Source organism: Theropithecus gelada, chromosome 20, assembly GCF_003255815.1.
Source record: "Theropithecus gelada isolate Dixy chromosome 20, Tgel_1.0, whole genome shotgun sequence".
Classification (NCBI taxonomy): Eukaryota; Metazoa; Chordata; class Mammalia; order Primates; family Cercopithecidae; genus Theropithecus; species Theropithecus gelada.
The window spans coordinates 41,764,657-41,790,658 of NC_037688.1; the positions used below are offsets into that span (position 1 = coordinate 41,764,657).

The 26,002-nt window shown below is 44.8% G+C and overlaps 2 protein-coding genes across 4 annotated transcripts in view; one reads left to right on the forward strand and one right to left on the reverse strand.

Moving 5' to 3' along the window:
* Positions 1-979: 979 nt before the first annotated feature.
* HSDL1 (hydroxysteroid dehydrogenase like 1) lies at positions 980-22,908 on the reverse strand. Of its 3 annotated transcripts, none has more exons than XM_025370696.1 (7): positions 22,793-22,908; positions 13,427-13,488; positions 9,133-9,358; positions 8,373-8,467; positions 8,022-8,207; positions 7,584-7,811; positions 980-3,467 (listed from the first exon to the last, which is right to left on the reverse strand). In XM_025370696.1, the coding sequence occupies exons 3-7, from the start codon at positions 9,350-9,352 to the stop codon at positions 3,369-3,371; spliced, it is 828 nt and encodes a 275-aa protein (XP_025226481.1). In that variant the 5' UTR covers positions 9,353-9,358; positions 13,427-13,488; positions 22,793-22,908; the 3' UTR covers positions 980-3,368. The 3 variants fall into 3 exon arrangements, with proteins under 3 accessions (XP_025226481.1, XP_025226479.1, XP_025226480.1); XM_025370695.1 differs by adding an exon at positions 17,112-17,195 and having other exon boundaries at positions 983-3,467; positions 8,022-8,467; positions 22,793-22,869; XM_025370694.1 differs by having other exon boundaries at positions 8,022-8,467.
* A 59-nt stretch (positions 22,909-22,967) lies between these two features.
* The window catches only part of DNAAF1 (dynein axonemal assembly factor 1), a 33,694-nt gene continuing 30,659 nt past the window's right edge, over positions 22,968-26,002 (forward strand). Inside the window, 1 exon segment of the mRNA XM_025371377.1 lies at positions 22,968-23,269. Coding sequence (XP_025227162.1) covers positions 23,146-23,269 — 124 coding nt within the window. The 5' untranslated portion in view covers positions 22,968-23,145.

The following is a 26,002-nucleotide window of genomic DNA, read 5'->3' on the forward strand; positions in this document are numbered from 1 at the left end:
GCTGTGGAAGTTCTATTTGTGCATGTTCCAGAGTGGGTTCTACAGCCTCCTCCCCTTCCCTTTCAGTCTCACCATAGGAATTACATAGAGTCTTTTTTTTTTTTTTTAATCTTTTGAGACAAAGGTTTGCTCTGTCTCCCAGGCTGGAGTGTAGCGAGGAAATCTCAGTTCACTGCAACCTCCGCTTCCCAGGTTCAAGTGATTTTCCTGCCTCAGCCTCCTGAGCAGCTAGAATTACAGGGGCATGCCACCACGCCCAGCTAATTTTAGTATTTTTAGTAGAGATGGGGTTTCACCATGTTGGTCAGGCTAATCTCAAACTCCTGACCTCATGATCCGCCCGCCTCAGCTTCACAAAGTGCTGGGATTACAGGCGTGTGCCACCGCGCCCGGCCAGGAATTACACAGAATATTTCTACTGAATTCACGACTGTCCTGTGCTTGGCTTTATACTCATTAAACATATATGAATCTTTAAAAAGAAAAATAACACATAAGCCAATACTGAGACTGAGACATAGACTGGAATAGGTTTTGAGGACATAACCACCTAACCCTCTGGTTCCCAAATGTGATTAGATTTTAAGTAATTGAGGTTGAAACACAGGAAAATCTCCTAGGAGCTGTCTCTATCTGCTCTCTTCCCTTTTTTTCTTCCCACTCTTTCTTGAATCCATTACAATCTAGCTTGAAGACTGAAATGGCTCATGGAAAAAAATCACCAATGATCTCCCTCCACACAGCCAAATTCCATGAGCAAATCAATCTTCACCTTACTCAACCTACCAAGAGGCAGAGATCCAGAAGTCAACTCAGCAGCTTCCAAAGACTAGGTACATTGTTCTCAACAATTTTGTTACTGACTTGTCAGCTTTTAACCAGTTATGACCACTGGTGTTCATAAGTTAATTTCTTGTAATCACTTATAAGAAAAAAAAAATTCTCTCATTCCAAATTACAAACATCTGGAACAAAACACTTTCAAAGGAAACAGAAACAACTACTTTTATTGTTAAACTTTCGATTCACAGATTAAGTTTCAAAGGTTCATATTTCCCATGTTCTTTTTCTTTTTCTTTTTTTTTTTTTTTTTGAGACAGGGTCTCGCTCAGTCTCAAGGCTGGAGTGCAGTGGCACGATCTTGGCTCACTTCAACCTCTGCATCCCGGGCTCAAACGATTCTCCTGCCTCAGCCTCCCAAGTAGCTGGGACTACAGGCATGCACCACCATGCCTGGCTAATTTTTGTATTTTTTGTAGAGACAGGACATGTTGCCCGGGCTGGTTTTGAACTACTGGGATCAAGTGATCCACCCGCCTTGGCCTTCCAAAATGCTGGGATTACAGGCGTGAGCCACCGTGCTTGGCCCATATTTCCCACATTATTAATGAGACCCCATCCACAGTGGTCCAATCAACTTTCAAATTAGCTCTGGGGAAAAAAATATATTTAATGAAAGCTAGAAAACCTAGAGAAGGTCTTGCGCTTCATCTTTCACTACAGCTACGGACAGCTCTGCGCCACACTTGCACCAATCAGCACGTTTGCCCATGTCCTGCCAAGGAGAGAATTTTACATCATCACTGACACGGTGTGTTCACCTATTCTCATCACGTAACACTGATTCCGATTCCATACCTAATTTATCAATCTAAGACATTACTGGACCACGCAACCTTACATATAACTACCTCACAATATTTTCACACGAAGTTGCTGCTGCTTATGACACATCAAAGTTCACGTCAATGTGGCATGAAGTCAAGAGGATTCCAAGTTAACTCCATCAAAACCTTGGGGGTCAGACAGCATCTCCCAGTGTGTAGATGTTCACATCTAAGTTCTGAAGACATGATCTGAGCATGGAAGAGCTTCTGGAGTTGGCTGCTGATCTTCTGAGTGCAAGTCCCATCTGGAAATCCTGTAGGCAATGCCATGGGCAAAACTGTGTCCATAAAATTGTGCTCAGGTCTGCTTATGACAGATTATCATGCCACAAAAAAAATGCCACAGGAGTCCAGACTTTCAACCAATCTACCAGCTTCTGCATCAGTATCACAATGCCAAGCTCTGAATTTTAAATGTGCACATATTGTCATATTCATATAGTGATTTATAGTTTTCAAAGCACTAGGTACATGGTCCTCAAAAATGGTTGGCTTTATAAGACCCAAACTAAGGACATTTCATAGGTTTCAATGTTAACACATATTGTGAGGGTTTGTGCATAATTATCTTCACACCAATAAAGGTATTCACTACAATACATAAATTCATTACACAGACCAAGAATAAGCTTCTAACTTATTGACAGATATATCATGTCACATACATAATTTGTCCATATTTTACTATTCCATAAATACTTACTATTTCTATCAATAATGCTACTGGAATGGAATAATATTACATAGAAAAATGTAGGAAAACCAGATATAACAAGCTGCAAAGGGCTAAATTTCAGTTATAAAATGGGTCAGAGGCTGAGAAATCACTATTTATCCACAAGGATTGCCTTATAAATCAAAAGATGGCTGCAGGTTTCTCTTACATATCCAAATCTAGGAATAAGTTCATTCCATAGCAGATTTGAAAAAACAAAAATATAATGTAGGAAGTAGTATTATTCATGGCAAACCAACAGCATGAAATTTGGTAGGCTTATCTAGGATGAAAAGGAATAATCTAGATTGTTTTAATACCCTCTAAGATTCCATGTTAAGTCATCCTGACAAAAAATCTTTTTAAAAATATGGTAACCATAAATAAAGTTGCTCAAAGACACCACACACGCACACACACACACACGTACATACACACGGTTCTCTAATGAAATACCAGTTGAAGTGCAGCATTTTCATTACAGATAGTCAAACAGCTAGACCTATACAATACACACAGATTCTTCCTAATAGTACCAGCAATCTTAGTTATAAAATAATACTTTTCAGTAGTCTTTCTTGATGCACATTTAAAAACTAGTACAATTCCTCTAGTGTAAAGGTCAATTTCCCTTAAAAAACAACATCTGAAATTATACGAGGTGACAAATCACATTATATTTCAATATTAGACTGCTGTGGCTCTAGAACAACAGAAAAGCATAACTTTTGAACAGGTTAGGGAAAAAGCATGAAATGTAGATGTCTTCAATCAGCCTCAGGCATTATTGATCCTGTGGCATCCACACACCCTTGAGGTTTTTCACAGCATTCTGACAGTATGATGTCTGCTTTGCAAATGACTAATCAACAGTATGCTGAATAATCAGCAATAAAACACAGGAGATAAATTAAATGTGTTTTTCCAAATGTCGGAATACCAAGGTTCCCAGGAGTTGGCAAAACTTCTCAAGCGGCCATCCAGACTCAGGCTGTGCAGGATAAGGCCTCCTTACGTAGTGAACGGTTGAGAATATTTGCTCCCCACACCCAGAGCCATTCAGGCATATACTGTGCAAAAAGAAACTAAAAATGAAAGAGAAAAAGGTTGTAAGGTTAGAACCAGAAATCAACACTGAAGGAAAAAGTACACAGACCAGCGCACGAAATCCACCAATCACAACAAATACTCACCAATCAATCACAACAAATACTAATTAATCACAACAAATACCCACCAATCAATCACAACAAATACCCACCAATCAATCACAACAAACACCCACCAGTCACAACAAATATCCACCAATCAATCACAACAAATACCCACCAGTCACAACAAATACCCACCAATCGATCACAACAAATACCCACCAATCACAACGAATACCCACCAGTCACAACAATTACCCACCAATCGATCACAACAAATACCCACCAGTCACAACATATACCCACCTATCAATCACAACAAATATCCACCAGTCACAACAAATACCCACCTATCCATCACAACAAATACCCACCAATCACAACAAATACCCACCAGTCACAAAAATGCCCACCAGTCACAACAAATAACAATGGAAAAAGCCACCAGGCACTACTGTATTGAATACCTAGTTTTGCCTAAGATCTTACCCTAGATTCTACAAGGAATAGAAGCATGACCACCACCCACCTACCCTACTTTCTGTAATGAGGCTGGACTGTCCTGCATGTAAATACAATTCTATCTTTACTTAATGTGATACAAACAGAATGTTCACTGGTTAAGAACCACAAAATCGGCAGGCCACGGTGGCTCATGCCTATAATCCCAGCACTTTGGGAGGCCAAGCAGGGTGGATCACAAGGTCAGGCGATCGAGACCATCCTGGCTAACAAGGTGGAGCCCTGTCTCTACTAAAAATACAAAAAATTAGCCGGGCATGGTGGCGGGTGCCTGTAGTCCCAGCTACTTGGGAGGCTGAGGCAGGAGAATGGTGTGAACGCGGGAGGCGGAGCTTGCAGTGAGCCGAGATCGCGCCACTGCACTCCAGCCTGGGCGACAGAGTGAGACTCCGTCTCAAAAGAAAAAAAAACAAAAAAAACTCAAAATCATTATAGGAATAAATCCATTGGAACAGACAGACGCATACATGGTTAGTACTCTATGAGAAAAGTGGGGCTTGTCAGGTAGGATGGAACAAAGTTCAACAAGAAAACAATCAGAAACACCAGGACGTTGGGATGGTATCTTGACCTATGACGAGGGGTCTCAGGGGACCAGGGGAGGGAGTCCTGCTGATGCTGCTCTGCTTCAGGGGTCTCACTCAGGCCCTTTGTGCTAGCAGCAGACATACAGCAATGTCTGAAAACAGATTTGGTTGTCACACTGGGAGTGGATGCTACTGGTATCTAGTGGGTGGAGGCCCAGGATGCTGCTCAACATCCTACAATACACAGGACACTCCCCATGACAAGGAATTATCCACTCTCAATGCCAACAGTGCTGAGGTGGAGAAAACCCACACTCCTCTAACAGATTTGTCCAGAACTGAATGAAAGTTCTAATACCACATATATGAAAGGCCCTTGGCAAGTACTGACATTCTAGCCTTGAACTGAACTGATGCATGATAATAGAGGTTATCCAATCCTCTTGTCAATAAATGGACACAGGTTACTCTCCAGGGAGGACACACACACACACACACATACACACACACTCACGCACTCTGTGAACAAAGAAAATCACAGCAGCAAAAGCTACCAGAGAAATATGCCACGGACAAAAATCAAAGGATGAATCAAATCTTTGACGTAAAATTGGAAATAAACAATGATAGTGTTGAAAATAATTTGAGTAACATAAAATGAAAACAGAAAGTTTTAACAACTTTATACAGAAAACTACTCCAGGAATTAAATCAGCTTAACAGAATTTCTTGGCAGAAAAATACATTCTCAAGGAAAGTTTATCAATGTGAACAAAATTTAATTGTGAGTAAAATGTTCGTGTTTTATAAATACAGTCAAAATATCTACTGCATCTAAACCCCATCCTCATCATATCTTTATTTCTAAAAAAATTTTATGGTCAGTGACTTCTAAGACTACTTTTTAGGTTTCTCTGCTTTTCTCAAGTAATTAAAGGACCTAGAAACAACTACTTAAATAAAACTGCTTCTTTTTTTTTTTTTTTTTTTTGGATGAAGTCTAGCTCTGTTGCCCAGGCTGGAGTACAGTGGTATGATCTTGGCTCACTGCAACCTCTGCCTCCCGAGTTCAAGCGATTCTCCTGCCTCAGCCTCCCAGGTAGCTGGGACTACAGGCGTGCGCCACCATGACCAATTAATTTTTGTATTTTTAGTAGAGACGGGGTTTCACCATGTTGGCAAGGCTGGTCTCGAACTCCTGACCTCAGGTGATCCACCTGCCTCAGTCTTCCAAAGTGCTGGGATTAGAGATGTGAGCCACCACCATGCCCGACCAAAACTGCTTCTTATTAAGCTCTCATTTTCATGAAAGTAATAAGTAACTGTTGATATATGTATATGTTTATTTGGTAGTGGTAAATCTAATACTCTTTATGCAAACAGTCCCAAAAATATCTGTTTGGTAATTAAGAAAACTCCAAATATAAAAAAAAAAAAATTGGACCAGGTGTGGTGGCTCACGCTTGTATTTTATTTATTTTTTTTGAGACGGAGTCTTGCTCTGTCATCCAGGCTGGAGTGCAGTAGCACAGTCTCGGCTCACTGCAAGCTCTGCCTCCCGGGTTCACGTCATTCTCCTGCCTCAGCCTTCTGAGTAGCTAGGACTACAGGCACCCACCACCACGCCTGGCTAATTTTTTTGTATTTTTAGTAGAGACAGGGTTTCACCGTGTTAGCCAGGATGGTCTCAATCTCCGGACTTTGTGATCCGCGGCCTTAGCCTCCCAAAGTGCTGGGATTACAGGCTTGAGCCACCGCACCCAGCCAGCTCATGCTTGTAATCCCAGCACTTTGGGAGGCCGAGGTGGGTGGATCACCTGAGGTCAGGAGTTCAAGACCAGGCTAACCAACATGGTGAAACCCCATCTCTACTAAAAATACAAAAATTAGCCAAGCGTGGTGGCACGCACCTGTAATCTCAGCTACTCCAGAGGCTGAGGCAGGAAAATCGCTTGAACCCAAGAGGCGGAGGTTGCAGTGAGCCAAAATTGCACCACTGCACTCCAGCCTGGGCAACAAGAACAGAACTCTATCTCAAAAAAAAAAAAAAAAAAAAACTCTAAACTAGGGCACAACTCTTTACTAGACCAGAAAGAGGAACTCAAATATATTATAATGAATAATGATGCATCCTCATATGAATACTTAGGATCACAATTTCAAATATCTGACCCAGTTACTTTCCAAAGTCCTAAAAGGTCCCAATCCTTTGTCACGCCTAAACGAGAAGCTGAAAATAAAAGTTCTATGCTGCTTGAAAAAATTAGTCTAAGACTATATGGATATATTATTTGATAAAATGGTTACATGAAATATAGCCCTATCTTGTGGTTTTGTGGTTTTTTTGGATTATATTTTTAACTTAGAGGTAGTCCTCAAGCAGTACTAGAATCTTTTACTTTGAAATTCCCATGTAAATACTTAGCATTTTTATAGTCCTACCATCCACTTACAGCAGCATATTTCTTTTTTTTTTTTGAAACAGAGCCTTGCTCTGTCGCCCAGGCTGGAATGCAGTAGCGCGATCTCGGCTCACTGCAACCTCTGCCTCCTGGGTTCAAGCAATTCTCCTGCCTCAGCCTCCCAAAGCAGCTGGGACTACAGGTACACATCACTAAACCTAGCTAATTTTTGTATTTTTAGTAGAAACGGGATTTCACCATATTGGCCAGGCTGGTCTCAAACTCCTGACCTCAGGTGATCCGCCCACCTCAGCTTCCCAAAGTGCTGGGATGACAGACATGAGCCACCACACCCTGGCCAAAGCAGTATATTTCACCTTTGAGGTGCCACATAGATTGAACTTCGAAAGAATTTTGAAAATTCTTAATGTAATAATCTCACAAAAGAAAATTTAGTGTCTTAACCAAAATTATTAAGTGTCAGGCTTCAAAGTCAGAATTTATAATTCTCATCTTAGGCTTTAATCAGATTCCTCTGTATCACTGAGAAAGGTTCAGGATGCATTAATCTAATTATGAGACCTGAAGCACACTCCTACCTGAATAGAATGGGACCAGTACCCTGTGGTCCTTTTGGAAATCCCAAGAGTAGAAACAGCATGATGTGCATAGACTTTTGGCGAAGGCACCAACCACGAGCACCTGTGCAGAAAGCTGCTGGATGCTGTCATGCTGGTGGCTACGTAGAAAGGGATTAGACTCTGTACAAAGATTCCTTTAGAGGCATATTCATACTGCAAGGCTCTGCTGAAGTGGTCTAAATAAGCCTGTTGAGACAGAGGGAAGGAAAAGACTTTTAATTCTGGGTGAACTTGAAAATCCAGGAGAAAAAAAGATTTGCTTATTATCAATTCAGGAAAAAATACAGGATAAGCAAATGTGAGTTGCTGACAAAGAGTTCAACAAATCAGACCAAACAATTGTTAATAAATGTTCTGTGGTATTAGGATTTCATCTTCCAGTAAGTAATATCTGACCTTAGAAGCAGAAAATGCAGCCAGCTGAGGAGTGGGTTTGCAGCAGGAGCCAGAAGAGATCGTGACGATGGCACCTTTCTTTCTCTCCACCATTCCGGGTAACACGACATGGACCATCAAACTAGCGGCGGCTATGTTCACATTTATGATGTCCCAGAGCTTGTCCTCAGAGAGCTGAGTGAAATACTGCGGGTAGGGATAAAACACACCCACGTTATTTACCAAGATGCCAATGTCTCTGTCCTTCAGGGCTTCTCGAATTGGAAGGTAGATCTCACGGCCGCTGCTGAAGTCCGCAACTATAATATCAGTTTCCACTTTGTACGTGTCGGCTATGTCTTTAGCAACAACCTGCAACTTCTCCTCATTCCGACTAATTAGGATGATATTGAGACCTCGGCTTGCTAACTCCTCAGCGTAGGCTTTTCCAATCCCATCTGTTGCACCTAGGATGCAAGTCAGGAAAAGTGAGCATGCGCATTTCATGGTGTGACCCTTAAAATGGACCTGAAGTACCCCGTCAGGTTTAGTCAGAGAAAAATTCACACTAGAAGTCAAGTGAGTTCTAATATCTACGAGTCAAGGGCACTGTTGCTGAGTCAGGAATGTGAAGGGCACATGCTAAACACTCTCCCAGATATCCTGACACACAGACAGGGAGTTATTTTACATTCACCATATTGATTAGGAGACACAGTAGGAATTTGTTTTCAAACTATTATCTGGCTTGAATGAGTGGCAGGAGGTGCTTTTCTGGGAAATCTTCATAAATTAAAATGAAATTCAAAATACGTGAAGCATTTCTGAAAGTGGTGACAGTTTCTAAAGACGATTTTAAAACAGAGAACAAAAAGGAAAAGCAAGTGGTAGGAAGTGGGTCTGGAGGAGGCCTGGGAACAGGAGAGAGCAGAATAGGAAGGATACCAATCATGAGGCAAGTTCTTCCTAAGATGAGAACAGTAAGAAAATGTGAACATAATCACGGCAGGAGCCATAAATTTTATTTTTTTATCAGCATGTTCCCATAAAAACATCACATTAAATTCAATAGCTCCTTGAAAAATGCATCTGACTTCATAGAAAAGATTATTTTGATTATAAAGTAGGTTACCACTGACAACGGCCCATCTTCCATACTGCTTGATCAAGTCTGCTCTGCTCCCCAGGCGGGGGATAAAATGCAGCCTGATCAGGCTGTAAAAGTCACAGATGACAGTGATGCTTTTTCTGGCCGTATACCAGGCTCCAACCAAAGCTAGAGCTTCCATATAGCAATTGCAAGACCTGGCGATTTCCCTGTACAAGAGGTAGAAGCTGTCAACAGCAGCCATGGCAACCTGCAGGGAGAAGGAAAGAGAGAGAGCCTCTTTGGTTAATAAATTAAAGGAACATACACAGTCTGAGTGAAGACATCCAGCTGAGGGCATCAGATCTTGTCAGTTGTGCATTCAAATAACAATAACTTTTCAAATGCACGTGACCCATGGATTCAGTCTGTCTGTCTGTCTATCTATCTATCTATGAGACAGAGTCTCACTCTGTCGCCCAGGCTGGAGTGCAGTGGTGTGATCTTGGTTCACTGCAACCTCTACCTCCTGGGTTCCAGCGATTATCCTGCCTCAGCCTCCCAAGTAGCTGGGACTACAGGCACATGCCACCATACCTGGCTAATTTTTTATTTTTAGTAGAGATGGGGTTTCACCATGTTGGCCAGGATGGTCTCGAACTCCTGACCTCAGGTGATCCGCCCCCACCTTGGCCTCCCAAAGTGCTGGGATTACAGGCGTGAGCCACCATGCCTGGAGATTCAGTCAATTTATGATCTCATCATTTAACATCTGTAGCTTATAAAGTTACTTTCTTCCAAGGAGACTAATCAAGATAACTACCAGAAGTTACCAAATTCCCACTAAAATCAGGTACTACACTACATGCTGTGGCTACAGAGACAAACACAATATGCTCTGCACCTGAAACACGCTCCTAGTCTAATAATAACAAACACAAAGCTTCTAATTCATACAGCGGAGGTACCTGTATTTCTTTGCTTTATTCACAATCAGCAAGTACGGAGGACCTACTACCTGTGTAGGGACAAAGGAGATGAAACAGAGGTGGCACTAAGACATGGCCTTGGCCTCAAAAGCTTACAATCCACTGGAGACAAAACTCGGCTTTCAAAAACCTTTACATCAATTAAAAAAAAAATTTTTTTTGTTTAAAGAGATACCCTCCAAGCCTGGAAAAAATGGCTTCTCAAATGACAACAGAGTGAGCACTCCTCCATCTTCTAACTTAATTTGTAGCCATCATGTTGCCTGGTCCCTTACATTTGAGGAAAGAAAAGTCCAACACAACTCTGGTGAGTGTCCACATAGCAAGCACATACTAAGCACCTACTAGGTTCTATGTACTGTGATTCGAAGGATTCACAGATGAACTAAATGACCGTCCCTAGGTGAAGACACAGACATTTACCAAAATAATGTCAAATGTCACATGATCTGGTAGATGTGTGCCTGCAATCAGAGATAACCCTATAGAAGTGGACCAAGGCCAGGCATGGGGGGCCCTGGCCACAGACCGAGTGAGTGGACTTCATATCAGGCTAAACCAACTGTGTTCATCCTGTGAAAGACAAAATATCAAAACGACTGCAATAGACTACACTTATATTACAGGGAACTCAGATACACACAAACCCAAGGACACAGCTTATATTCTAAAAAGAACATTGATTTTAAGCCAAAAGAAAAAGAAATATAAAACTTCTGGGGGTGGCCACTTTTAAAGAAATCCCTTTAAAATAGGAAAAAAAAAAGTCTGGAACCTAAGAAAATACCCAACAGTAGCAGCAAAAATTAGCATAAGTTTAAGAAAGAATGGGCGAATTCCCTCCTACTCCACTGCAGTGTAATTTGAGCTCAACCAAGTTTTGCACAGTAAAAAAGGAATCAAGCAGAAGAAAACAAATTAACCACTGAAATGGAACACGCACAGGAACGACACCATATTGTGACAAAAGGCATATAAAATAATTTAAAAACTGTTGAATAAATATATATAACTGTGTAGTGTTAATTACAAATCAACAAAACATACAAAATAAATATGACTGAAAACTGAAGAAGTGGAGAAGCAGTAGGATTCCTAAATGCCCTACGGTAAGGAAACAATCTCTCAAAAACAGAAAGTTCCATAGTGGTACCGTGTGAAGTTGATATTGCTACCATATGAAGTTACCAAATTAAGCTAATGTGGCATTAAGTTTAAAAAATGTTTTCCTCGGCCGGGCACGGTGGCTCATGCCTATAATCCCAGCACTTTGGGAGGCCAAGGCGGGTGGTCAGAAGTTCAAGACCAGTCTGGCCAAGATGGTAAAACCCCATCTCTACCAAAAATACAAAAATTAGCTGGACGTGGTGGTGGGCGCCTGTAGTCTCAGCTACTTGGGAGGCTGAGGCAGAGAATTGCTTGAACCTGGGAGGTGGAGGGTTGCAGTGAGCCAAGATCGGGCCACTGCACTCCAGCCCGGGTGACACAGTGAGACTCCATCTCAAAACAAACAAACAAACAAACAAGTTTTCCTCAAATGAAAAGTTGGGCCCCTTTATTCCCTACAGGTAAAATGCTGCCCACTGGGGCTCTGTGCACAGAAACTCACCTCCCGCAATGAGAATGCCAAAGTTCATCAGGAAAAGGAAACATTTTAAATTTGCCTAAGTACATAAGCCAAATACTTAAGCTAAAAACAACTAAAATAAATGCTCCTTTGGGGTAATTTTTCTTTATGCACCAGATTGGCTGAGATCACCTAAAATATGAGCTGTCTAGTTCAACGAAGTCTTTCTTTTTTCTGAGCAATCTTCCATACAGCAGTCACCAATACCCCTTACTGCTCCCAAATCCTTTGATTGACAATCCTTTGAAATATATTCAAAGTTAGGGCCCCCCTTCTGGGTAGCGAATGAGCATGCCTGTTTCCAGATGTGCATGACAGGAAGCCGCGCCACCGCCCCTCCCACAACCCTCCTGCTGCTGGATATGCTGATGACGGGGCAGGTATCAGAGTTTTCACACTGGCTGCAGCCCTTGAACAGTCATAATTACTGGATTCCCAAAGACATGCCCAAAACAGATTCCCAAAGACATGCCTAAAACATTAATATCCTATAAGACCAGTAAAAACTGAGATTTCAGCCAGGGACAGTGGCTCACACCTGTAATCCTAGCACTTCGGGAGGCCGAGGCAGGCAGATCACTTGAGGTTAGGAGTTCAAGACCAGCCTGGCCAACATGGTGAAACCTGATCTCTACTAAAAATCCAAAAATTAGCTGGGTGCGGTAGTGCATACCCAACTTGGGGGGCTGAGGAAGGAGAATCACTTGAATCTAGCAGGTGAATATTACAGTGAGCTGAGATTTCACCACTGCACTCCAGCTTGGGCAACAGAGTTAGACTCCATCTCAAAAAAAAAAAAAAACCCAAAAAACAAAACAAAACAAAAAAACACCTGATATTCTATGTTAGACCATCCTAAATTGTGAGTTCCAGAAATAACTCATAAAACATGTGTGTGCCTTTTGTCATAACTAATCAAACACATGGCCATGAGAAAAGTAAATGCAAAAACAATGACCTATATGTAATTACCTGTATGTACCAGGACTTCTCAAGCAAAATGTAATAAAACTGGGAATAACAAGCTATGACTAAAGAAACCTAGACACTTGGAACATTAAGCTTATTCTTCTAATAACAGGTAGGCACACATCTAGGCTGTTAAAACAATGTTTTCAATGAAAAAATACGTAACTACAGGCCAGGCACGGTGGCTCACACTTGTAATCCCAGCACTTTGGGAGGCCAAGGCGGGCAGATCACGAGGTCAGGAGATCGAGACCATCCTGGCTAACACAGCGAAACCCCGTCTCTACCAAAAATATAAAAAATTAGCCAGGCGTGGTAGCGGGCACCTGTAGTTCCAGCTACTTGGGAGGCTGAGGCAGGAGAATGGCGTGAACCCAGGAGGCAGAGCTTGCAGTGCACCACTGCACTCCAGCCTGGGCAACAGAGCAAGACTCTGTCTCAAAAAAAATAAATAAATAAGAAAAAAAAAAGAAAAAGAAAAAACAGATACTACATATCAAGATCAATGGGTTGTAGTCAAAGCAGTATTTGTGGGGAAATTAGTTGCTCCAAGTGTACAGAGTAAGGCTCTCGCTACAAAACGGTCAGGCATGCCTCATGGAGGGACCCCACACTGATGGAAGCTTCCTCCTTCAGCCTGATTTTTTTCAAGAATCTGAACCTTTTTGAAGTAAATATCTAGCAAAAGGTGGCTGACAACACAGGGGGCCCCAGTTTCTCTGCTGAGGTCGTTACCTGCCCTGGGGTCTCTTACCTTCTGTCTGCCAGTTCTGGGTCGTCAACAGTATACGGCTGTGTCCTTCTCTTAAGGCCAATCTGTGAATAAAACCAACAAGAAACAAATGCTTTTCTTTTCCTCTTAGTTCAGCTGGGAAAACTATATTAAACTAACATCCAAGTGCTCAAAAATCAAGAAAACACAAAAATTCTTACGCCATGAATCTCCGTACGGCAGCAAACCATGTACTAAGCACCAAGTACCCTCCTCTCAGACTAAGAAAAGTGCCTGGCGTCTGCTGGGGACACAGTGCATGTGTCCTCAGGAACAGCTGGAGGGTGCCCCCCTTTTCCTATGCCTTTTTTCTTAGGGAACATTTCATCAAATGGGACAAAAGCCCATTCCAATCCCAAGGACCCTTGGGGAACCACCACCCAGGCACCACGCCGGCGTTGGGGAAGGGAACAGCCACAGCTGCCCTCGGTGCCTTTCTCTGCCTGTTGCCTGTCTGGGTTTCACATGGGCCTCCCGCTGCCTCGCTCTGCACACCCCTTCTTCAGTTCCACCTGCAGCGTTCCCTGGAACATCCACATTGCCACAGGCTGTCCTGGCCTCTCTTTCCAAATTCCTGGCAGGGATTCTGGCTGGTCTACCTGAGTTCAGGTGTCCACCACCTGTCTAATCTCCTGGCACGGTGGCAGGGAGGAAGGTGTCCCGCTGTGTTTGGGCGCAGCCCCCCGAGGCTGTGAGTGGGTCAGGTGCTGAGGAAATGAAAGGAAACCTCTAGTCCACATTTTCCCTCTCCTCCACCACGCACACCGCGCTGTAACTGTTCTGTCTCTGACCACCCCAGCAGGCTGCAGTCCTCCAGTGCAGAGGCCAAATTCTACTCCTCTCTGTTTCTCCAGCACCTTCCACAAATCCTGGCACAAAGGAGCTCAACACTACCACATCTCTGGCTGCAGCTCACAGGCAGAGTCTTTTCCTGTCCGGCTCTCGGTCTCCGCACAGCAGGCTCCATCTCAGCCCCCAGTTCAGGAGCAGACCACCCACAAATTCCTTTGATCCTTTACAGAAAGAAAAGCTTGTGTGCTAAACCCACCAGGGACCTCCCACTCAGGCCAGCAGAGGAGACACACCCACTGCAGAGGTGAGTACAGGAACCTGGGGCTGAGAGGCTTCAAGCCCATCATGGCCCAGCTTCTCAACACCCCCACTAGACACCCCTCACCATCTTGTCAGGGGACGACCATCATGTGCAAGTACCTTAAACATGTGTTAATATTATGTTTGCCACATATATTTTAAAAATCACAGACATCAGAGGGGGTGATGGCATTCAAGGTCTGGTCCTCAGCCTTGATGGACAGAAACGCAAGTTTTTCATTCCTCAGAGGCAGCTCAAGACAAAGAGATCTGACTCACATCCACAAAACCCACAAAAGACTGATACATTCAAATGCCGATTTAGGAATGCGTAGTGAACACACAGCGAAGGGGCCTAAACACACATGGTCACTGGTCCCACAGTCTCTCGAGATCTACATGGAAAATCAAACTTCTAGAACAGCAATGAAAAATACAAAGCATTAGAGACTGAGGACACCATCATGAATAAACCAGGACTCCGTGCCACCCGGTATACACGGAAGTCAGAGAAAGATAACCGAGCAACTGCAACGTAAGGTGGCAAGGGTGCCACTGGGGTGAAATGGGTCTTGAAGTGTGAGTAGAATCTCTGGGCAGAGAGGAGGGAAGGGGCCTCCCAGGCCTGGGCCCACGGAGAAAGGCTCGGCACTGTCAAGGATCTGGCCTGTTCAGGAAACACTGGGAAGTCCCCCGCGCGGATAGCACAGGCTGTGCCATCCTGTGTGAGGCCCCATGTGTGCAGGCGTACAGGCTTGAAGGAGGCTGGGAGAGGCAGACTGGAGACACCGTCACGCCAGACTGGAGTGCTTGGACCTCCTCCCACCAAGGGAGGGAGCTGGTGGGGCTTGTTTGGGAAGGTAACGTAGCAGGGGAGGGGAGGGGTCCTGAGCCCTCGTCACCCAGCTGGGGATGAAGGTGGGCCACACGGAGAGCACAGGCTCTGTGGCCTCTGCTGCTCCTCAGCCTCACCAGACACTTCACATATTCTCTCACACCCTGATGGGCCAAAAATGTTAGAGAATTGGAAATTAAAACTCATTCCCTCCTCTCGATCTTCTTCCCTACCCTCTGCACATGATGGAAAACAACATTTTTCTCATGACAAAAGAAAGCCACCACATTTCAAAAGCTCATGGCCTCTCACTGAAACTTGCAAAGGAATTTATCACACATTTAAGCCTAGAAGCCCACTAAGGCATATGTAGCTATCAAGACTCGTCAAAGTTGCTTTAGGTGTCTGACTCATTACTGTTTTGTGGCTTGATTAGTGAAAGATATTAACCTGTGCTACGGTCTGGTCTGAGCATTCGGACCCACTACCCGATTCTTGGTCTTGAATCTTAACCCCCCAGATGATGGTTTAGAAGGGAGGGCCTTTGGGAGGTGATCAGATAATGAGGGCTCCACCACCTTGATCTTGGACAATTCAGCCTCCCAAACTGTGAAAAGTGTTCGCTGTTTCCAAGCCACCCAGTTCATGGTATTTTGTTATAGCAGCTCAAAACCGACTAAGGTAGCCTACAACCTAGAGAAACCCATGATATGGAAAGCAATACTAAAACACAGTAAAATTCTGATTCCTGTAATCTCCCTGCAAAAAGTTATTCTAAAGCTTTGCTTTCTTAAACAGAGAGTAGAATGGTGGTTGCTAGAGGTGGGGGCATGGGTGGGAAGTTTTGGTCAAAGGGTATAAACTTTCAATTATAAAATGCATACGTCTGGAGATCTAAGGTACAGTACGGTGAGCGTAGTGAGCAATACCAAACTGTAGGCTTATAATCTGCTTAGAGGGTAGATCTCAAGTGTTCTCACCATAAAGAAATAAAAAAGTAACTGAGGAGATGAATGTCTTAACTAATTTGGTTGTAGTGATCATTTCACAAAGTATACACATATCAAATCATGTTGTACACCTTAAATTTATATAATTTTCTTTGTCAATTATACTTCAATGAAGTTGGAAAAATATAAAATAATTAAAAAAAAAAATTTTAAGCTTTGTTTTCTCATCTCTGCAGAAAACTAAAACATCTGTGAACAAAACAAAACCAAACCAGAACTGTCTCCAAACCAGAAAAAGAAGAGCAATTCTCTATTATCTTTTAAGCATTAGCTACTTCTACAGGTCAAGAGTCATCAAAAACCTACAGGAAACATTACAACTGCAAAAGCGTCATGGGACAATTACGGTCATAACTGCAAGGAGCAAAGTCACCTCTTCAAAGCACCGCTGCTGTGGCCTGTAACCCGATCCCACTCCACAGTGAAGGGGACTCCACTCCACCTAGCAGTGTAAAGGGCAATCCAATCAAATACAAAAACCTTCATGAACCAAGAGTTCTGGGAGGAAAGTCCTGGCTGAAACATGGACATCACCAAGCTATCCAAATGCATGTGACGTGGGGCGGGTGGTAAAAGAACACAAGGCAGACTGGCCAGGGTTTTAAAGAAGACAAAGCAAGTAGGACAGAAAAAAGACAATCAAAGCACCAGTGAACAACAGTGTGCTGGGCAGAGTAATGGCCTCCAGGGATATCTACAGCTTAATCCCCAGACCCTGTAAATACGTTACCTTAAGTGGCAAAAGGGACTCTGAAGATGTGATTGAGTTAAGGACTCTGAGCTGGGGAGGGTGGGTCCAATGTCATCATGTGTCCTTGTAAGGGGGGCAGGAAGATCAAAGACAGAGAGCAATGTGACTACAGAGGGAGAGGTCAGAGAGAGCTCGAGTTGAGGGCGCTCTGTGCTGCTGTTTCGATGATGGACAGAGGGGAGGGTCACCAGTCCGGGACGGAGGGTGGCCTCCAGAAGCTGGCAGAGGCCGGGAAAAGGATTCTGCCCTGGAACCCGCAGAGGAAGACAGCCCTGCTGACACCCTGACTTTAGCCCAATCAGAATGATCTCAGATTCCCGTCTCCAGAAGGAAGAGACATCTGGGTCATTTTAAGCCACTACCTTTGTGGCAGTTTGTTACATCAGCCACAGGGGATAAGGATAAACAGTGGCAGGAAGGGATGGATGAACAGTCAGCTCAGCTTTCAGGACAGCGAAGAGACAAGCTGAAAACTCTGCAGCCTCCCTCAGGCTAAAACCACTATGTGTATTCAGGAGCCAGAAAGTCGGAGAGATTCCTGTCATCTTCGACTGACCAGGGTAGACGTGAGGTCTCCCTCCTTACCAGCTGGGATTATCCAGCTTTTCAGTAAGGCTCCAGGGCTATGGCTGTTTTCATTGAAAACATTTTTTCAAAGAAATCTTACTTTTCTTCAGAGTGTGAATCTGCCTTGTACACAGCACTCCAAATCCTCTGTTCTTCCTAACCTTTCAAGTCCCATGCCTTCTCCTCAGTTCAATCACCTCCTGACAAGCACCAACAGCATGCCAGCCCTGGGGAGAAACTTCCTTCCTGTCTCTTCCCTTCCCAGGCCGTGGCACTGCCCCCGCCTCTGAGTTCCTCTCCATCTCTCTCACCCATGTGGCACTTAGCACACACTGCTCTGGATTCTATTTAAACACTCAACTGGCTTATATCTTGGTTTCTTGGTTGTCCAAGGAGAGCACAGGCCTCTGGAGGGCAGGAGATGTATAGAAAACAAATTTTTCTGTAACTAAAAAAAAATTTTGTTTTTAGACAGAGTCTTGCTCTGTCTTCCAGGCTGGAGTGCAATGGTGCCATTTCTGCTCACTGCAACCTCCGCCTTCTGGGTTCAAGCAATTATCCTGCCTCAGCCTCCCGAGTAGCTGGGACTACAGGTGCCTGTCACCATACCCAGCTAATTTCTGTATCTTTAGTAGAGATGGGGTTTCATCATGTTGGTCAGGCTGGTCTTGAACTCCTGACCTCAAGTGATCCACCCATCTTGGCCTCCCAAAGTTGCTGTGATTACAGGCGTGAGCCACCGCGTCTGGCAAAATTTTTAAAATATATACAGAAGTATGTAAAACGTATTATGCACAGTTCAAAGAACAATAAAACAGCCACTTAGCCACCAGTCTACTTAACAAAACCAGTGTCCTGGAAGTCCTGTACGCTGCTGCTCTGATTACAGCCCCTCCTCTATCCTGGAGGCAGCCTCTCTCCTAAATTCTGGGGTAGTCACTCTCTGACTTTTTTAACAAAACAGCTGTATACCCCAAGCATGTATTCTGAAACAGTAAAAGTACTGCCAAGTTTTGCCTGGTTTTGAACCTCACGTAAAGGAGCCACACTGTATGGACCCTTTGGTGACTTCTTTCTTTGACTCAACATTATTCCCGAGACTCATCCATGCCCCTGCAGCTGTAGTCCATCCTCCTCTGCAGCTGCACAGCATCTCACGGTTTGGATGCACTGCCGTTCACAGATCCCCCTGCTGCTGGTACTGGGCACATGCATTGTTTCTGTTGGTTTTGACTCTACAGTAAGGAATAGCACTGCAGGGAGCACTTGTCCCCATCTCCTGCACACCTGTGCAAGAATTCTCAAAGGCATCTGCCCATGGTTGAACTGCTTGGCCACATGCATTCCACTGCCAAATGCTTTTGCAAAGCAGAACCCATTCACACTCCTGCCAGCAGCAGGTTCGTGCCACTCCTCAATGTCACTGGCTGGTAGCGTCCAAAGCTTCACCTTCTGCCAACAGGGTGGCTGTGAAATGGTATCTCGTTATGGTTTTAATTTACATTTCCCTGGTTACTAATAAGGCTACAGTCCTTTTTATACGTATGTGCTGTCTGTGTTTTGTAATCTTTGAAACGCCCGTTCCTATCTTTTGTCCTTTCCTTCTTTTTCTCTCAGAATTGTAAGAATTCTTTAAATAGTCTAGATACTAGCTCTCTGTATGTTTTGTGTCTCATTACAGTGTCTTTGATGAATTAAATGTGCCATTATTATTTTGAGACAAGGTCTGGCTCTACTGCCCAGGTTGACGTGCAGTGGCATGGTCACAGCTCACTGCAACCTCCGCCTTCCGGGCTCAAGCCATCCTCCCACCTCAGCATCTCAAGTAGTTGGGACTACAGACATGTACCACCGAGCCCGGTTTTTTGTTTTTTGTTTTTTTTCTTTTCTGGTAGAGATGGGGTTTCGCCATGTTGCCCAGGCTGGTCTCGAACTCGTGAGCTCAAGCCACCCACCTGCCTTGGCCTCCCAAAGTGCTGGGATTACAGGTGGGAGCCACTGCACCTGGCTGAATATCTTAATTTCGAAATAGACAAATGCATCAATCTTTCTGCTTTAGGGTTTGTACTCATTACGTTTTATTTCAGAAATCCCTCCTTAGCCTCAGGTCATGAAGAAATTTTTTTGAATTATTTTCTATAAATTTTACACTTTTGCTTTTTCAGTTTAAGTCTTTAATCCTCCTGGTGTTTTGTGATGGTGTGAGGCTGGGATCTCACACAACTTCTTTTTTTTTCTTTTTGAGACAGTATCTCTCTATCACCCAGGCTGTAGTGCAGTGGTGCGATCTCAGCTCACTACAACCTCTGCCTTCCAAGTTCAAGCGATTCTTCTGCCTCAGCCTCCCAAGTAGCTGGTACTACAGGCGCGTGCCACCACACCTGGCGAATTTTTGTATTTTTTTTTTTTAAGTAGAAACGGGTTTCACCACATTGGCCAGGCTGGTCTCAAACTCCTATCCTCGTGATCTGTCCGCCTCAGCCTCCCAAAGTACTGGGATGCGCCCGGCCAGATCTCACACATCTTTATATTCCTCCTCAGCACCTGACATGCTGCTGTAAACAATTTTATTTAATAAATAGAACCAAATACTGCTTTGTGTTCAAAGCTTCAAATTTAACTCTTGAGAAAAAATCTAAGAAGCTTCTCATACTCCGTGTCAGCAGTTTGACAAAGTTAGTCATTGGTGTATCATGACTTTTTGGGATTTATTTGCCTTCACTGCCAATTTTTGGTATAGGACTAAACGCACAATGAAGCTGAGCCTAAGAGCAGCAACATGGAATCAGAAACCTGGAATCTAGTCCAAGATCCAATACTCCTCACTGTCATGTCTGTATTTGTGCAATAAGAATTAAAATATTCAGACTACCCCACTCCTAGGCGGATACCTAAGATAATTAGAAACTTTTGCTCACATAAAAACTCCTACTTGCATGTTCACAGCAGCCTACTCACAACTGCCAGAAGGCAGAAACAAACAAAATATCTATCAGTGAATAAATGAATAAGCAAAATGTGGTGTTACCCATACAAAGGAGTATTATTCAGCCATAAAAAAGCATGAAGTACCGATACATACTACAACATAGATAAACTTTGAAAACATTATGCTAAAGGACAGAAACCAAATACAAAAGGCCGTATGTTGTATGTTTCCACTTGTATGAAATGTCCAGCGTAGGCAAATCCACAGATAGAAGATAAATTAGGGCTGCTGAGGGACAGGGGGAGAAAAGGGGTATGACTGTTAATGGGGTTGGGGTTTCTTTTGTAGGTGATAAAATGTTCTGGAATTAGTTACTGGTGATGAATGTATAGCATTGTGACTATAGTAAGAACTACCTAGTTATACACTTTAAAATGGCTAAAATGATAAATTTTATGTCATGGGTATTTCATTTCAATTTTTAAAAACCTACTTAAAAAAAAAAGTACCGCCAATTTGTTCAACTCTGTGCCCCTGCAATATTCCTGCAGTAATTAAAACCAAAAACGGCCAGGTACAGTGGCTCATGTCTGTAATCCCAGAACTTTGGGAGGCCAAGGCGGGCAGATAACCTGAGGCCACGAGTTCAAGACTACCCTGACCAACACAGTGAAACCCTGTCTCCACTTAAAAAAAAAAAATTAGCTGGGTGTGGTAGCACGCGCCTGTAATCCCACCCAGCTACTTGGGAGGCTGAGGCACAAGAATCGCTTGGGCCCGGGGCGGGGGGGACGTTGGTAGCAATGAGCTGAGATCGCAGGCACCACCGTACTACAGCCTGGGCGACGGAGCGAGACTGTCTCAATAAATAAATACACACACACACACATTCTGAAAGGGGCCTGCCTGGGTTGGAATCCATTTAAGAGCTGTGTGTCCTGAATGAAGTTACTTTGCCTCTCTCTGCACGTTGCTCACATCACCTGTAAGAAAGGGGATAACAGTTTCTGCCTAAGAACTACAAGAGGAATAAAATGACGTGGTCCATAGAAAGCACTCAGAACAGTGCCCGTCCATGAGTGTTCAACAGACCTGAGCTATTAACCACAATTATTGTGTTCGATATTAGCTACTGGATATCTGTGGCGGTCAGAGTAAAACTGAGAACTCGCTTTATGCAAAAGATGCTGCTAAGTGCTTTATTCCTATTGTCTCATTTTATTCTCTCATTAACCTTATAAAGCGCAGCCAGATTCTCCTGTTTATACATGGGGAAACTGAAGCTTACAGAGGTAAAGTAGCACACCCAACACCCCACAACTCAGAAGGGGCTGCTTGCAATTCAAATGGAGGTGTAGAAAGGAGCAGAGTCCTGGCCAGGGAGCCCACTGTGAGACCCCCAGACTGCCTCGCAGTCAACTGTACACATCCTGCTGGGATCGCCGAGGGGCGCTGCAGCGATCTGGTTTCTGGGGCTGTGTCTGGGTGGCACGTTTTCAGAACAGGGACCTGCCTGGTTCGTCTTCCAGCCCTTCCCCTCCAGCACCCGGCAAGGCCCAGTCAACACGAGCAAACTCGGAAATCCTATCTGAACCCAGGACCGCTGCATGAGGAATCGGCGTGCCCTTTCTTTAGGAGCTCAATTCTTCTGAATTATTTCCATTTTAGAAAAACACGGCAACAACAACTCAAACCAAATCGTTTAGAAAGGAGAATAAAGAAGCACCGACAAAGGAGGCGATTGCTGGGGTCGCTCGGGGGAGGAGCCGGGTGAGAGGCTGCAGGGAGGGCAGGGCACCCGCCGGCCACAACGGGGTTCGGGGTGAGAGGCCCGGGGTAAGGGAGAGTATGGGGGTGCAGCGCCGCGGCGGGGGGCGTGGGGATGAAGCCGGCGGAAGGAGGGCTCTGAGATGTGAAGGGGCGGGGCTGGGGGTGTTTGGTCTGAAGGAAGGAGTCTCATGGGACGGAGGGACGAAGATTTCCTGGGGTCAGGGGCGCCGAGGGGCTTCGGAGCCGGATGCCGCGGAGGGGGCCCGGGGCCTGGGGGGCGTGGTGAGAACTCAGCGGGGTCCGGCGAAGCAGCCGGCTGGCGCAGAGGGGGCCGAGGCGGGGTCTGGGGCGGAAGGGCCGCGAGAGGGCGCCCAGGGCGCTGGGGGCGCGGTACCTGCAGGGCGGCAAAGTCTTCCAAACCGGTCCCGCCAGACCCGCGCGGCCACCGCCCACGTCTCTGCCGCCGCAGCTGCTGCCGCTCCGCGCCCTCACGTGACTCGCGCACGCGCCGGGGACGGAGGCGTCTCAGGGCCCCCCCGCCCGGCGTCCCCAGCGCGGCGGCCGACCCGAGTGCGCGTGCGCGGCAGTTGCCTTGGCGACCGGGGAAGCGTTGGGCTGCAACGACTAGGGCGCGAGCCGCTGGCGAAGGAGAACGGGGAGTCTCTGGCTGGGCTAGGGCCGTAGCGACGTCCACCGCGGACCGGGGCTCCCCACAGCTGCAGGGCGTTCGGTGTCGCCGAAGTAAACATGCACCCTAAACCCTTGGAGCCTGCGGCAGGTGGGGCAGCAGAGCTGGATTGCACGCAGGAGTCCGGCGTGGAGGAGTCTGCGGGTGACCACGGGAGCGCAGGCCCAGGGGGCTGCAAGGAAGGTGCCGACTGCCCCCCATGGAGGGTGGTGGGCAAGGGGCCGACACGGCTGGGCGCTCCAGTCCCCTTCCCACACCACATACCCGATCTTCACAGCCAAATAACAACAACAATAGTAACGGTAGCAGCCAACGCTCTGCAGTAGGGGCTTCTCTCCCCATTTCGTACAGAGGAGGAAATACTTAAGATACTTAAGGGGTTATAAAACTTTCTCCAAACAGATAACCCTCGGCTAGTCAGTGACAGAATAGACTCGGCCGGGCGCGGTGGCTCACGCCTGTAATTCCAGTACTTTGGGAGGCCGAGGCTGGCGGATCATCAGGTCAGTCAGGAGTTCGAGACCAGCCTGGCCAACATTGTGAAACCCTGTCTCTACTAAAAATACAAAAAATGAGCTGGGCGTGGTGGCGGGCGCCTGTAGTCTCAGCTACTTGGGAGGCTGAGGCAGGAGAATCGCTTGAACCCAGGCGGCGGAGGTTGCAGTGAGCCAAGTGGGACGCTGAGGTTGCAGTGAACCAAGATCACACCACTGCACTTCAGTTTGTGGGCAACAGAGCAAGACTCCGTCTCAAAAAAAAAAAAAAAAAAAAAGGAAGGAAGGAAGGAAGGCCGGCTTCAGCTTCTGATCCCACTAGACTAGACTTGGTGCCCTAAGGGAAACCTTTCAGTGATTAGATTAAAAAGCCACTTGATTTGTGTTCCAGTTTCTGAACCCAGGCAACAAATAAACCAGCTGATTTGTGTTCCAGGCAATAAATGTATCTTAAGCATCAGCTGTCCAGATGAACCTTGTATGAGGACCATAGAGAACTGGCATTGCTCAGTGGAAAGGCACTGACCTTGGAGCCATTGACACTGGGTTCAGGTTGAGGCTTAGCAGTTGGTCAGTTTTATGGCCGTTGGCCCAGAGCTTAACCTCTTGGAGACTTAGTCTCCTCATCTGTAAGCTGGGATAATTATACAGGAGTATATGGAGAGAATTGCAATTAAATGCTCCAGCATATAGTGGGCCATTTTTCAATGGTATCTCTTGTTATTAATTACATATTAATATTTATATATCGAGCGCTTATTCTTTATTTTTTCCGCAAACATTTATCTGTTGCTTCCTGTGGCTGGGCATTCTATGCAAAATTGATGAGTTTAAGAATCAGTCCCCCCACACACAGCCTTTAGTCTTGTTCAATAGACCACACAAACACAGAAAGCAGTAGACAACCGCTCTTAAAGTTAAGTGCAGTTGAATTGGCCAATTTTGAATGACCTTTAAAAAAATTATTCATTTGAATGTGCTTATGTTATTTTTATCAAGGATATTCTCACTATTTTTGTTTCTTTTCATGTGATTTTCCTTTTGAAAATTTTTTTTAAGAGATAGAATCTCACTGTGTTACCCAGGCTAGATCTTCCTGCCTCAGCCTCCTGAGTAGCTGGGACTACAGGCATGCTCCACTACACCTGGCTTGAGAAATTTTTTAAAAGGCAAAAGAACAAAGAACATTAAAACAAATACCCATGTTTTGCCAGCAAGAACTGAAAATGATTAACATTTTATCATATTTACTTGAAGTCTTTTTTAATTAAAGAAATAAGTTCCCCCCAAACAAAAAATAAATAAAAATAAATAAGGCCGGGCAGGTGGCTCACGCCTGTAATCCCAGCACTTTGGAAGGCCAAGGCAGGCGGATCACCTGAGGTCAGGAGTTTGAGACCAGCCTGGCCAACATGGTGAAACCCTGTCTCTACTAAAAATACAAAAAAATTAGCTGGGCATGGTGGTAGGCGTCTGTAATCCCAGCTATTTGGGAGGCTGAGGCATGAGAATTGCTTGAACCTGGCAGGCGGAGGCTGCAGTGAGCTGAGATCCCAGCACTGTACTCCAACCTGGGGGATAGACCAAGACTATCTCCAAAAAAAAAAAAAAGAAAGAAAGAAAGAAAGAAAACATTTCACATAAAGTTGGTGTTCCTTTTGTCCCCTGTCCCCCACCTGATTTCTAATCCCATTCCTTTCCTCCCTTGTCCAGAATTTTATATGGATTCTTGCAAGCACTTCTCTATACATATATGCCCTGAAACAATGCGTAGCATTGGTTTGCATATTTTTACTTTATGTACGGTATCCTGTGCTTATTGTGAAACTTGCTTTTTTCACTCCATATACGTTTCTGAGAATTATCCCTATGGATAGATGTAGTTCTAGTGCATTCTTCTCAAAGGTAGAAAAGCAAGTCATTGTTTTTTGTAACCAGTCCCTATGGATGGACATTTACATTGTTAACAGTTTTTGGCTTTTATAAAAAATGCAGAAACAAATCTCTTTGTCCATGTTTTCTTGTGCACCTGTACAAAAGTTTTTATAGAGGACTACCTAGAAGTGAAATTTACATAGTCTTTGCCAGTGCTTTAAAAATTGTTATACCTTTAGGCCGGGCATGGTGGCTCACGCTCGTAATCCCAGCACTTTGGGAGGCCAAGGTGGGTGGATCATGAAGTCAGGAGATTGAGACCATTCCGGCTAACACAGTGAAACCCCATCTCTACTAAAAATACAAAAAAAAAAAAAAAAAAAAAATTAGCCGGGCATGGTGGTGAGCACCTGTAGTCCAAGCTATTCAGGAGGCTGAGGCAGGAGAATGGCGTGAACCTGGGAGGCAGAGCTTGCAGTGAGCTGAGATGGCACCACTGCACTCCAGCCTGGGCGACAGAGCGAGACTCGGTCTCAAAAAAAAAAAA